This window comes from Macrobrachium rosenbergii, chromosome 8 (assembly GCF_040412425.1).
Source record: "Macrobrachium rosenbergii isolate ZJJX-2024 chromosome 8, ASM4041242v1, whole genome shotgun sequence".
NCBI lineage: Eukaryota > Metazoa > Arthropoda > Malacostraca > Decapoda > Palaemonidae > Macrobrachium > Macrobrachium rosenbergii.
The window spans coordinates 1,906,829-1,921,726 of record NC_089748.1 but is presented as its reverse complement, the minus strand read 5'-3'; the positions used below and the strand labels follow the sequence as shown (position 1 = coordinate 1,921,726).

At 36.5% G+C, this 14,898-nt stretch overlaps 1 protein-coding gene and 1 long non-coding RNA gene across 3 annotated transcripts; one reads left to right on the top strand and one right to left on the bottom strand.

The window, feature by feature from the left end:
• Positions 1 to 547: 547 nt before the first annotated feature.
• LOC136841307 (uncharacterized) lies at positions 548 to 7,030 on the bottom strand. The gene is made up of 2 exons (XM_067108281.1): positions 6,822 to 7,030; positions 548 to 809 (listed from the first exon to the last, which is right to left on the bottom strand). Exons 1-2 carry the CDS (start codon positions 7,028 to 7,030, stop codon positions 548 to 550), a joined length of 471 nt encoding a protein of 156 aa, XP_066964382.1.
• A 4,983-nt stretch (positions 7,031 to 12,013) lies between these two features.
• LOC136840574 (uncharacterized) lies at positions 12,014 to 14,643 on the top strand. 2 transcript variants are annotated; one of them, XR_010853657.1, is made up of 3 exons: positions 12,014 to 12,211; positions 13,466 to 13,624; positions 13,921 to 14,643. It is a non-coding gene; the product is annotated as an uncharacterized lncRNA (long non-coding RNA). The 2 variants fall into 2 exon arrangements; XR_010853656.1 differs by having other exon boundaries at positions 12,014 to 12,406.
• The last annotated feature ends 255 nt before the right edge of the window (positions 14,644 to 14,898 follow it).

Genomic DNA, 14,898 nt, shown 5'->3' with positions numbered 1-14,898 from the left:
CATAGTATCTCAAACGAGCCTCCCTAGCCTTCTCCTTTACATTACATATACCACACATTCTTCTTATATCTTGACTTTCCCTCCTTTCCAGTAGTGATATTCCAGCAATCCATCTCACCATCCTCATCTCGGTTCTTTCCAACAGTCCCTCCTCTTTCCTCTTAAGCGCCCAGGTTTCTGCCCCATTTATTAGTATGGGCCTGATAACTGTCTTATAAATCTTCATTTTGAGCTTTAATGGCATTTTCTTGTCTAAAACAACTCCAGTTACTTCCCTCCATTTTTGCCATGCTTCTTTCACTCTCTGTCTCACTGCTTTCTCAGTACCTCCCTCTTCTGTTATTATTGATCCCAAATAGTTAAACTCATTGTTCAGCTTTAGCACTGCACCATCTTCCACTTGAATGTTTAATTCTTCATGTCCTTCTCTGCTACTAGTCATTAGCTCTGTCTTTCGAATGTTCACTTTAAATCGTTTCTTTTCTAGAGCTCCTTTCCATGCTAAAAAGCTTTCTTGCAGTTCTTCATCTGTGTCTGCTATAATGACTTAATCGTCAGCAAACAACAGATCCAACCATTCATTGTTGTTCCTTAATTCTGATGTCAGTGTGTCTATACTGACGAGGAACAAGAATGGACTCAGAGCTGATCCCTGATGGAGGCCCACCTCCACAGGGAATGTCTCAGTCTCCCCATAATTTGTTTGACCAGTAGTTTTTGCACCCTCATACATCATCTTCACTAACCTTACTAACTTTTCTGTTACTCCTCTCTTTCTCAAACACCAGTAGACTACTCTTTTTGGTAACCTGTCATACACCATTTCAAGATCCACAAAACAAAGGTAAACTTTCCTGATTCCTTCTAGATACTTCTCTTGCACTTGTCTTACTATAAAAACAGCATCCACTGTGCTCTTTCCTTTCATAAACCCAAACTGCTGCTCATATATATCTATCAGCTCTCTCAACTTTCCTTCTACTATTCTTTCTAGTATCTTGAATACATGCTCCAAAAGCTTTATTCCTCTGTAGTTCCCATAGCTTAACACGTCTCCTTTTGTTTATACATTTTAATCATCCAACTATTGCTCCAGTCCCTTGTCATTTCCTCTACATCCCAGATCTTTTCCAGTAGTGTGTGCACCCACTCTTTGCCTAGATTTCCCAATGCTTTAATCATTTCTATTATTACCTCTGACTTTCCTGCAGCCTTATTTACTTTTCCCTTCTTTATAGCATTCTCGACTTCACTCACTGTGATGTTTGCTATTGGTCCTTCTACTGGAGGAACATTTTCCAGTTCTTCACACTCATTCTCATTGTTTAATGGTTGAGAAAAATAGTCTTTCTATCTTTTCATGACTTCCTCTTCCTCAATCACTGTGGTTCAGAAAAAATGTACGATAGTAAATTTCATTTGTGGAGAAAACCCGTGAAATTATGGTATCTGACTCACCAAACATGAAATAGCCTGGACAGTGAAGGACAAAGGGTGAATAGTATGGGATGGTTGAGAAATTCAGGGCAAGGAAAACAGTACTACTTGTTCCATCAGGAAGACTTGGGAGTCAGGTGAAAAAATACAAATGTGCAGTTCAGGGAAGGAATGAAAAAAATTAGCAATAAGCGGATGAGGATAAAAAAAAAAACTTTTACAATAGCGAACATTTTTGGGAGGGCCAGAATCTGCATCAGTCTGGATACGGAGAACGAGATATGTAGTAATTTAAGTGAAATGGAAGAGGACAGGTAAACAGATGGTGTAGATATTTTTTGAGTGAATCAATCTTATTCAGATCTATGAGAATGGCTGGCTTGTTGGAAAAGTATGGTTTCCAAAGACGAATATTAAGAAAAATAACTGAGAAAACCAAAACAGGAAAACAAGTTGTTAGAGTATGTGTTAGTATAGAGTAAATGGAAGAGAAGTTTGATGGAAGTAATGCTTAGAAGAGAACAGGCTAGCGGTATATGAGATCATTACCTTGTGGAAGAGAGGAAGGGTTCAAAATGTATTAAAGGAGGGAGGGGGGAGGTTGTTGATGGTTAATCAAATGTTGGTCTACATGACTTCCAAGAATCTATCTGCACCTTGCAGTGCCATCCTTGTTGCTGAAGGATTAGATCTTTTGTCTCAGAAATTAAGATTCGCTGGCCAAGAGTTCTTGCTAGTGAAAAGCAAGCTTAATTTGACAAAATGTGCTTTTGTGATAAATGGGTTTAGAAGTAAAGAGGGAAAAGCCTTGCTAATATTAACGTTGTTGGAACTCATTCAATTTCTTGTCAAGGGGGGAGAAGTTGTTGATAAACAACGAACTAACAATATCATTCAGTGAGAAGATAGCTATAAAAAGCTAGTGTTAATCAACACTAGAAGAGTATGGGAAATGCACAAAATTGCTATATGTAATCATTAAGTCAGCAAAAATTGCTTGCAACTACAGATGTGTAGGAAGATGAAATAAAAGACATAAGTAGTGTAATAAAGATAGATTTAGTGGAGAAAGTGAAGAAAGGTAAAAAACGGAGCGTTGTATAAATGATTTACAAGTTAAACACTGCTGCATAGTGATAGTATTAAGTAGTTGATCATAGTGTGTAAAATATATGTGGATGATGGAGAGATTCCTAAGATATAGAAGAGAAGAATAAATGTTGATCTGTATAAAGAAAAATATGACTAGAGTTACTGCAAGCATTCTAGGTACATAACATAAATTATTATACTGGTGAAGACGTATGTTGCAGCCTTGAAGGAGATAGTAAGGTAGATAACGGAAGGGCTTCAGACGAAAAAGAGAAGTGAAGGTTTAGACAAGATGAGTATGTAGTTGTTGTGGAACTTGGAAAAGCTTATTTTATTATTGAAAAGAATGTGTGTGGTGATGTTCATGACGCTTGGAAACCAAAATATTGATATGGATGGAGTGGTGTGAGACGTCAAAGAAAGGCTATGAGATGTAGGTGCAATTTTGTGGATTAAGAAAAACGGCAGTAAATGAAGTATGGAGTGCTTGATGTTTACTATGATGAACCATTAAGTGACATTGAAAAGAACTGACAGAGATTCGTAAAGGAGAGTGGAAGCATTTGTATGCACAGCAAGTTTCAAGTAAATGTTAACAATAGTAACTTCAAGTGGGCGGGAAAAGTGGACCAAAGAACTTTAGTACAGAAGGTAGAAAAATGATAGTGGCTGATTTGCATAAGTACTTCAGAGTAGATGTAATTCATTACAGTAGGGTGAAAGACAAGGTTGAATCACAGAGTAGGTGAAGAAGAAAGTTAGGGGGATCTCTTCCAAAAGCTTGATAGAGAGGAGTGACTATAGATACAATAGTTACAATGTGTAATGGAAGTGACACCAAATAAGCTTAGCGAGAAAGCTCAGAAAATCTGGAGCAGATGATGTTATGGTGGCGTTTTCATCTGGTTCATTGCTAATGTGTCTTCTTCATTAAAATGTTGCCTAAATTGAAAAGGGAACCTCTGTGACAAAATTCACTCGCTCAGTATCTGAAAACAGATAATTTCCGTGTTAAATCTTTTCCAAATTTGGCCTTGATGGTATCATGTAAAAGACTTTTCACTATTGCATGTTGTGAAACGCAGAAAAACTTTTTGTTTTTTTATTAGCAGTTTCCTGGCCTTGAAAGCTGGTTGGTGATGTAGGATGCGTGAAATATTTATAATTTGATGTTTTTATTTAAAAGAATCACTGAAGTTATTTCAAATACAATGAAACTTTTCAATATGTGAAGGAAAGACTTCAGCTACTGTTGCTCTTGTGTTAGGTAAATATCGCAAAAGAGAATCTTTCAGTCTTTATTCAGGAAAATTCTGTTGGTATGTATTCACAAACATTAAAGCAATCATAATTTTAACTAGAATATCCTCACTCCAAACTTTTATCTTTTCATGAAGCGTAATTCTCCTGATTTGCAATTTGAAATGTATTGCACTGTTCTCTGCAAATCAACTTTTATTTCATTCAAGTATAACAATATAATTATCTGAATGGGAGACAGTCCACACAAGCAACATATTCTCCTTTGCAAAAAGGGCTACAAGCACAAGGGCAAAATTGACTACACTCCCCTTATGCAAACGTCTAGACGCCTTCTTGCAGAGACCCTTCCAATATTGTTTAAGAAAAATTAGCTAAACAGCCTCGATTTTCACTGATTACCTCTTTCAAATCTAAAAGTATATCCTGCTTATCATGTGTATTCTGCTTCAGAAAGTAATTGATACTTTTAATTTTTCTTACGATAACAGCGCTAGTGCATATGCTTGAACGCTGTTTACTTAAAATTCTGTGATCTTTCACAAAAAAAAAAAAATTAGTTTTTAAACATTTCTTCCACGTTTCATATTGAGCTACAGGCTTGTACATAGAGTATCTTCTCTAAAAAAGAAATTAACTGAAAAAATGTCATTTGTTTATAAGTTTTCGAGCTTTTTTGAATATTTTTTTGGTGCACTTCATTTCTACTGTCCTGTAGACCATAGATTAGGAAAATAAATGAAATAGTTGGAAAGTTTTAATGCAATAAAAATAATAGTAAATAGAAAAAGGAAACCTTTAAAAGGAAACAGATGGCGGACATGTTCAAAACTAGGAAAATAACTGAGGTGCCGTTGCAAAGGCACCTCAACCCTAAACTTGATTCACGTTTAACATGAACCAAGTTTTGGCTTCGGATATAATTTTTGCGCTAATTCAAGTATAAATGATATTTAAATTTAGGGAATAAAAAAAAATCTTCTTAAATGAGTATTTTATTTTCAAGAGGAGTAAGTGTATTAAAGACGGTTTTCAGAAAAGTGGTACGGTTGCTTCTTAAGTGCCCAAACTGGTATGGACGCGTAAGAGATTAAGGCACGGACATACTAGTAGTGTTTGGCAATCACTGTCTTGAATATCTTCTTTCTCTCATCATCCAGATAGGAAAAAACATGGATAGCATGGACAAAACAACGAGTTTACAGGACTGATATGGATCCTGGATATATGCTTTTAGCACTTATTATTTAGAGCTGTGCTGACTAATCATTGAATGTCCAGCAATTGGTTCAAGTTAAATATTCATGTTTATAACAGGAAATGTAATTGCCATTTTATGCAAAAGCTTCCGTAGTGGAGACTTCTTTCCTTTTTGAGTTTTGCATTGTGCAATTTTTTTTAGGCATTTTTTCAAGGTTTTATTTATGTGGTTATTTTGGCATAAGCAAAGGAATCTTGGCAAAAATACTCTATTGAAGGAAAGCAGAGTTTTTATCCTGTAAATTTAAATGTATTTGTTACGCAGAATGATCCTACAGTTATGTTATCTGTAGTGTTGGTAGATGTGACTGAGCATTCCTCTCTCTCTCTCTCTCTCTCTCTCTCTCTCTCTCTCTCTCTCTCTCTCTCTCTCTCTCTCTCTCTCTCTCTCTCAGGAATACTAAGGCCTGGATCTAATGTGTATAAATCAAACCTGGTTTATAAAAAAATAATTTATTCTGTAAATCTAACATGACACGTTAAAAATGAGACATGATAATAGAAAATTACTGAACTACTTCCCAAACACATTAAACAGTTATAAATACTAATAAAGTGTGGGATTAATCCCCATCCCCCATTCGGTCACTGAGTGTTCTCCATCCTAACTTTTTATGTCTTATATCATAAGTTCACTTAAGTGGCCATGGGCATGTACATGTGCATGGCTACTGAAACATCTGTAGAGAGAAATTATCTCCCATTAGTACTGAAACCAACTTAGTTCTCATTACCACCATTACACCACATAAAAAGAAATATTAAAAGAAATAAGCCACTAAAATGTGGAGTTACTATTTGTCTTTAACACTCATCCTTACAGCAGGGAAACTTGGGCCCCAGAGTTCTCAGAGTCCTTCACACTTGCCTCCTCCAAAATGAATGTATGGCATTTTACAGAGGCTCCAGGCACTTACTTCAAAAACCATTCCCCATGGCACACAAATGTACAAACCCCTTCTTCATGACACACCCATATTCAGGTTCTTCTTCTTCTTCTTCTTCTTCTTCTTCTTCTTCTTCTTCTTCTTCTTCTTCTTCTTCTTCTTTTTTATGGCCTTATTAATCCCATTGTCAACTTTCTCCATCTATTTCTATTCCTTGTATCTTCTTCCCCCAGTCCCACCTCACCCATATCTCTCCTCACCACATCCATCCATCTGGTCCACTGATGTCCCACACTCCCCCTCCCCATCACTGGGATGTTCTTAGCTCTCTTGATTGGTTCCACCTCGTCTCTTCTTATAACATGACCTTAGTATCTCAGACGAGCTTCCTTAGCCTTCTCCTTTACATTACATATACCACACAATCTTCTTATATCTTGATTCTCCACCCTTTTCAGTAATGATATCCCAGCAATCCATCTCACCATCCTCATCTCAGTTCTTTCCAACAGTCCCTCCTCTTTCCTCTTAAGCGCCCAAGTTTCTGCCACATATAATAGTATGGGCCTGATAACTTTCTAATAAATTTTCATTCTGAGCCTTAATGGCATTTTCTTGTCTAAAACAACTCCAGTTACTTCCCTCCATTTTCGCCATGCTTTTTTTACTCTCTGTCTTGCTGCTTTCTCAGTACCTCCCTCCTCTGCTATTATTGATCCCAAGTAGTTAGACTCATAGTTCTGTTTTAGCACTGTACCATCTTCCATTTGAATGTTTACTTCTTCATGCCCTTCTTTATTACTGATCATTAGCTCTGTCTTTCCAATGTTCACTTTAAATCCTTTCTTTTCTAGAGCTCTTTTCCATGCTTAAAACCTTTCTTGCAGTTCTTCTTCTGTGTCTGCTATAGTGACTAAATCATCAGCAAACGTCAGTTCTTCATTGTTCCTTAATTCTGATGTCATAGTGTCTATAATGACAAGGAACAAGAATGGACTCAGAGCTGATCCCTGATGGAAGCCAACCTCCACCGAGAATGCCTCAGTCTCCCCATATTTTGTCTGTACACTGGTTCTTGCTCCCTTGCACATCATCTTCACTAACCTTACCAACTTCTCTGTTACTCCTCTCTTTCTCAAACACCAATGAACTACTCTTCTTGGTACCCTGTCATATGCCTTTTCAAGCTCCACAACACACACGTGAACTTTCCTGTTTCCTTCTAAATATTTCTCTTGGACTTGTCTTTCTTACTATAAAAATAGCATTCACTGTGCTCTTTCCTTTCATAAACCCAAACTGCTGCTCATGTATATCCATCAGCTCTCTCAACCTTCCTCCTACTATGCTTTCTAGTATCTTGAATACATGCTCCAAAAGCTTTATTCCCCTGTAGTTCTCACAATTTCACACGTCTCCATTTTGTTTATACATTTTAATCATCCAACTATCATTGCAGTCCCTTGGCATTCCCTCTACATCCCAGATCTTTTCCAATAGTGTGTGCACCCACTTTTTGCCTAGATTTCCCAATGCTTTAATCATTTCTATTGTTAACTCTGACTTTCCTGCAGCTTTATTTACTTCTCCTTTCTTTATAGCATTCTCGACTTCACTCTCTCTGATGTTTGCTATTGGTCCTTCTACTGGAGGAACATTTTTCAGTGTCTCATTTTGTCCAATTTCGTATGTTTCCAGATGACTTCTCCTTTTCTCAAACTTGTCATTAATTTTCTTTAGTGTAGCATACATGCATTATTATGCTTATTGCTATTATAATAATAGTTAATATTACCATAATTTAGAAATAACTCATTGATAGTTATCCTCATTAATTACTAGTCGCCTTTTCAGAACAGTGAAGCAGCATTTGAAGATTTTACGACGTGGTTATGCAACAGCCGTTCATCCTTTTTATTTGTGGTGTTACATCCTACATGCATAGCATATACAGTAGTTTCCATTTACAGACCTCCTTTCCTTTCATTTATTATTTGTGTCTTGGAACGTTTGTTTCCTAGTTCCTTCATCCTTATATCTTTAACGTCTTTCCTCCCTCTTCTCTCTCTTTCACACGCACTGTAATATAACTGCCCTATGATTTGCCAATATATGTCCCTTATTTTTCTCTTTTAATTGATTCGGTTACTGACAATGCTACTGTTCGTGTAGCTGTTCGTGTAATGATAGAGAGAAATTTCGGACGTCATTTCTTCTCTTTTCATTTATCGTGTGGGAGCCACCATTTCAAGAATCATTTTGTACGTTCAATTTTCTATACATTGCTGTTACAAAAGGATCATTTTTCCTGCACTTAATCTGCTCAGTGATTCCATGTCTGCTTATTATAATTCTATTATAACTACAGTGCCCCTCAAATTATTCGCCATTTTATACTCCTACTTATGACACCCACCCCCTGCCGATTATTATGTCGTTTTTATTTAAACCACATGATATCTAGTTTTTTTTTTATTGGGTTTGTGCTTTAAATTTGTTTCATCTTTTCCTTTAACAGGTGATATGTATATTCTTTCATTATAACTAATTTTCCTTTAAATGCTTTCCCTGCTGAATATTCTTCTCGTTTACCTACTTTCTAAAGTCCCCAAACCAGATTATTTCTAGACCTGATTTCTTCCTTTGCCTGAAATTTCCCCTCATTAATTTACGTGTAATTTTGCGACCCCTCTTTTACTATTCTCCCTTCCCCGAAAAAAAGAAGTATCCTGAGAGGGACCAGATTTATCATCCCCCCCAAAAACGCAGCATTCCAACAGCAACCTGTCTGGTCTAGGTACGACCCGACCTGTTCCTCAGGGGGCCAGTCGATCTTCCACGAGAGTTGGTGTGGGCTCTGGAAACTAGTACCTGTTACTTGTAATCTACAAGGAAGGCGCGGCACCCTTCCTTGACCGCTCCCTTCTTGTTCTCGCAGAGAGAGAGAGAGAGAGAGAGAGAGAGAGAGAGTGAGAAACTTGTTAAATGCGAACTATTTTTGAATCAGAACAACCTAATAATGTACATAAGGTGCTAAGATATTTTCATGGAAACAGAGTATTATATTTAAACTCCTTTGAAAGGATTATATGCTTCAGACCATATCAAATCTATTTAACTTAAAATAAAATTTAAATTTTTTTAATAAAAAAAATCATTAGCTGAGATACCGGAAACAGGACTTTCAATATGCTTTATTTTTTCTCGAATCGAAGGCTGTCTATCGCATCATTTAGAATTAAACTAGAATCTTCAACTTTACTTTCTTATTCTCTCCCTTCTGTTTTTAAGTCTGGGTTGGTTATGAGGCACTGTCGTTTCTCATTAACCTTCACATAAAAGAAAAAGAATGTACCTAAGGACTGACTCTAGGTGCGTTAAGTAGGGTAAATAAGGATAGCATGGCTGTAAGAAATTTGGTATAGAATGATAACATCGGTGTTGAAAAACTAGGGTACATAACATGGGCTTACTGAAAATCTTGGACTGATGCAGATAAAATATGAACTACTGATATAGAAATGGTGATATTATAAAAAAATCATGATTAGGTTGATAATACTTTTGACTTAGCAACGATTTTTTAGTGAAATTAGACGAAAAGAAAAACCTAGAGAATGGAATAATTAGACTATAATGAAAAACAGGCAAATTAGTTTTTCCCAGCATGCTGTTGGTCGTTAAGGGAGGCGCCTGCAGACGCCTGCAGAATAAGAGAACTTTCTTTTGGCTTAGTAATGAGTTTTGAGTGAAAATAGACGAAATGGAAAGCAGAGAAGGAAATAATTAGACTGAAAAGGAAAACAGGCGAAATGCTGGTCGTTAAGGGTGGCGCCTGCAGAATGAGAGAACTTTCTTTTGGCTTAGTAATGAGTTTTGAGTGAAAATAGACGAAATGGAAAATAGAGAAGGGAATAATTAGACTGAAAAGGAAAACAGGCGAAATGCTGGTCGTTAAGGGTGGCGCCTGCAGAATGAGAGAACTTTCTGCGCATGTGAATTTCATTCAGAAGGTTGAATTAATAAATATCAATGATAAATTATATAATTGAGCACTAAGGGATGTTTGTTTTTTCTGTTAGTTGCGAATATTTTTTTTAAGCGACTGCATATTATTTTGTACTGTCCTCCGAGCATATACAATTTAAGTTTCTATCACGCTGTGGCAGATCTCTTGAAGATCTCTTAAAAAGTTAATAACGATACTGCTCAGGATTTATATCTTGTGTTTCATTTTTTCCCTGTGGTACATCTACATGAATACATTGCGCATTTAAGCATATATATGTATGCTTGTGGAATCACAACTAGACCAGCAGGACTCACGAGATGTACAAAGGTGCCGAAGAAGACTGGATGTTTAACTTGGGAACTACCCGTTTTATGAGTAAAGACTAAAATCGTCAACATTTGGTGGTATGGGGAACTGCCCAGAACTTTAAAATCATTGTATAGCATTTGAATTTTTTGGCATGGTCTTGGACACTAGAGAATTCAGGATTATATAATTCAACTCCAGCGCGATAACTAACGCCCCTGTAACAATCAATTTCGTACCTTCAACACACTTACTGTAGTGTCGATCCCACGAAGTCTCCAGATTACATCTAGGGCAATCAAATTTATATACGACACCTGTGATCATCAAGGGACTAAGTCTATCTTTATGTTTGAAAAGACTTTCAGCTTTCAGAGGACTGGTGGGAATTATATTCAGTTTAATGGCAGGGCCATAGAAACAAGACCTCGTAATTCTTTATAAAAGAGCTCGCCGAGAATTAATGGAAGGCTAGTAAATAAGGGTAGTTTGGGAACCGTAGGTATACTACTCTTGGAAGTAAAACTATGCTAAGAAAACAAAGACTTGCCTTTGGAGAAAAGAAGCAGGAAAATAAATATCGCCAAAATACTTACATAAAAATTCAATTTCAATTTGAAGTGAGTGCCAGCAGGAAGCAATTGAAAATGAACGTCGTAAAAGAGTAGGTACTGAATTTAATTTAAATTTAAGAAAATAATGACTATAAAGATTAGTACCAAGATCTGTGAAGGCCTGTTTTTTCTTAGACGTATATGCTAAAACCAGGTTGTTGTCTAGAATTTAAAACATCAAGAATGGCTAATTAGTTATCTTCCTCATATTCAGTAGCAAATTTAATACTTGGATGTGCTTGATTAATAAAGTCCGAAAACTTTCAGCGTCAAATTTTGTTTTAAAAAGGGCGAAGGTATCATCAGCAACGAAAGGTAACTTGAGGACAGGTCTCCAACAAGCGCTCCTCCAGGGAGCACATGACAATATCTACGAATATGGGTCCTAAAGGGAACCCATGCTCATACCATTAATTTGCACATAGGAAGAGTCATTGAAAATGAGGGCAGTGTCTTGTACTGACAATTACGAAAACTTTTTTAAATCATCCTAATTAAAATCATTAAAACCATAGTTATGGGAAAGAAATAATTTATTTAAAATAATCTGAATCATTTCTCCACGGGCACTTTAGTAAAAAAGTACTGTGCATCGAAACTGATCATAAAAAGGTCAGAATCTTGGCTAAGGATCTTTTCTTGAAACTTTTAGAATATTCTCGTTTGTATTCAGGTACTAAGGTACTAAGAATTTAGACTTTTATGATTGGGTGTTAATGGGCCTGACAGGTGTAATGTTTGGAAAACCATACATTGTACCATGTGAAAAGCCCGTACTATATAAAGATGATAAGCCTCAGAATTAATAATATGGTTGTCATTATGAATTTTTGAGAACCTATTGAGTTTAGCTTTCTTTCTAGAAATAGTAATAAAGTCAGACTTACCTAAAGTTCTGAATTTTGTACTATTATTCAGTATGGTTCCTACTTTATCATCATAATCAGATTTATTTAAAATGACAACTTCTGGTCGAGTAATGACAAGATTCTCAATTTTAGCTGCCGATTTTAGAATGCTAAGAACTTTTCTAGTGAGAAATGGAGTCCAATGGGTAAATAATTTGTTAAAAGTTTGTTGAGCTTGTGTCCTACATGGACCTACAATCGTCCATCTTACTTGGCCGTCTGAACTCATACCTAAAGGTGCCCTTCCACTGGGCCGGCTGAAACGACTACAGCCGCCCGGCTACAGCCGGCCGGCTGTAGAAACAGACTCCTACAGTGCTATTATTATGTACCCCTTTCCAATGACCCGTCTACAGCCGGTCTGTCGGCCAGGCTGCCCACCTCCCGACTCGAGCCGGCTGGGCAGCACTCCTCTCCGAGCAGTCCAGCCGGCAGGTCGGTACGATTTTTCTGCGTTTCTTAACTCAGTAGTGTTGTTTTTCCAGTTTCGATTTGTGATGGATGATTTGAAATTAATAGAATTAGTTCGTAAGCATAAATGTTTGTACGATTCCAAAGATCAGTATTATAAGGATACACTTATAAGAGACAATGTGTGGAAAGAAATTTCAGAAGGAATGGAGCAAACACGTGAGTATTATATAATTTATTTGATATTATGGGTTACATTTTGATATCTAGTGAGTAGATAATTTAGTGTTTATCAGTTCTTGTAACATGATTCCTTTGCCATGAAACGGATCCATCAAGACTATTGAAATAATCAGTAAACCTGTCTCTTGTTGAAAACCCTTCAAGGTTTCCAAAACCACCACCTGCTCTTATAGGTATGAGATTTTCTGTAGGCATATTATCCAGTTGTGGATTTCCAAAAAAACAAACACAGTCCTTTTCTAGATATGCATCCCTTAGCATATTATGAAGACAACAAGCGGTCATTATTAAATTATCTGTGACATTTGGGTCGATTGCTATTGGCGTATGAAATACTCGAAAGACTTGACACAATAAAGCAAATGAGTTTTCTGAAACCCTGCGTGCGCGTGAAAGTCTATAGTTGAAAACGGCTTTTTTTGAGTCCTGGCGAGCAACAATTCTGGAATAGGGTTTCATCATATGCGTTGACAGTTTGAATGCTTCATCTCCCACTATTACATGAGGTAACTCAAAATCCCTATTTACATGTCTCGGTGGAGGAAAAAAATCCTCATTTCGAATTAAGTTTCCTATATTAGATTTCTCAATTATACCGCTGTCTCCTTCTTTGCCAAAAGAGCCTATGTCAACCATTACAAATTTATAGTTAGCATCTACAAATGCAAGTAAAACTACAGAAAAATAATCTTTATAGTTAAAAAATAAAGAACCGCTTCTTCCAGGACAAAATATTCGAACGTGTTTGCCATCAACAGCTGAAATACAATTAGGAAAATTCCATTTTTCTTCAAACTCCTTGGCTATGTCTAGGAGTTGATTTTTGGTAGGGTGAGGCATGAAAATAGGGGGAAGTTTTTGACTACATACTTCCAAAACATGTTTCACAATTCGGCTGATGTAGCTACTTGATATCCGAAATGAAAATGACAATGAAGCGTAGGATTCTCCAGTCGCCAGGAACCTGTAGCAAAGAGAAAAAAATACCACAATTTTATCATGTGCTTCAATTAATTCCTTTATATTTTTTTACAGCTGAAGAATGTAAAAAACGATGGGGAAACATTCGAGATACGTTCAGGAGACATAAGAAAAAAACAAACTGCCTACAGGTTCATCTACGGCCCAAAAAGTTAGAAAATGGCATCTGGACGGATATTTAGAATTTCTCAACCTAGTGGAGACTGAAAGAGAGTGAGTTAATTATGATATGAAAAAATATAACGATCAATTATTTGCGAATATATTTTCTATGCAAAAGTAAACATATGGGCAGAAAATGGGTGGGGTTTTAGTGCTTGTCTAGTGTATCTGCCTCAAGAGGCTATGTTGTTATTCAGAATTAAATTAATGCTTATTTATATGTTATAAAGCAAAGTAGGTGAACTTCAGAATTCTGTTTCAAGATTTTTATCATGTAGGTCTGTGCATTGTTATGGAATTCACAACGTGCCAAATTTTTAATTACTTTAATAATGTTCTTGTTTCAGATCAGTCACTAATACACAAACAACGGACATTGAACCAGAAAAGACTGTAGAAGATGACCTGCAGGATGATCAGATTGCCGAAGAAAACGAAGGTATTGATGCTGAAGAAAACCTGCTGAAAGAAACAGTGGAGAAGAAAAAAGTAATGCGGATTTCAGGAAATAAAAGGAAAACATGTGACCTGATTCTAGAACAGGTTCAGAAGAATAGTAAAGAAAGACAAGCTTTATTTTTGAAGGCAATGGAAAAGCGGGAGCCAGACCATCCAGTGGACATTTTCTTCAAAAGCATGGCAGGGACCGTGAAGAACCTGTCCGCAGAACGTCAAGTTAGGGCAAAAATGCAAATTTCGCAAATTGTATGGCAAATGGAACTGGAAGAATGTGCTTCTCGGGAGTCGCCATTTTCGTCTGTTCAGTCCTACAGCTCCACCAGAACACCAACACCAAATTTTGATGACTCAGCGGTGATTACAGATGCCCAAAATCCTTCCTCACAAACTCCCTACAGATGCAGCAGCACACCAAATTTTGATAACTCAGCGGTGATGACAAGTGTCCAAAATCCTTCCTCACAAACTCCAACGTATAGTGATAATGAATTAAGTTTTCTGAACAATGTATCAGGAACACAGTTCCATTTAAATCAATGAGTTTTATGATGATTTTTTAGAAATGTTGTTGCATTTTGTTTTGTAGTAATTATTCTCATATAGAACTACAACTAGAAGTGCAAACCAAGTAACTATATAATTGGCCTAGCAAAAATGTACTAAGCATTTAACAATTTTTTTGAAGTTTTGTTATAATAGGAATATCCATTTAATTGCTACTAAATGGAAGTGAATCAATCAATTAATTAATTTAAACAATGTAACATTTTATTTGGTTTCTATTAGTTATATAAGAAATGGAAAAAGTCTCTTACCTGAGAGTTAGTCCCAATTTCTCAGCTGGGGTTATTGGATGTTTTATAAAA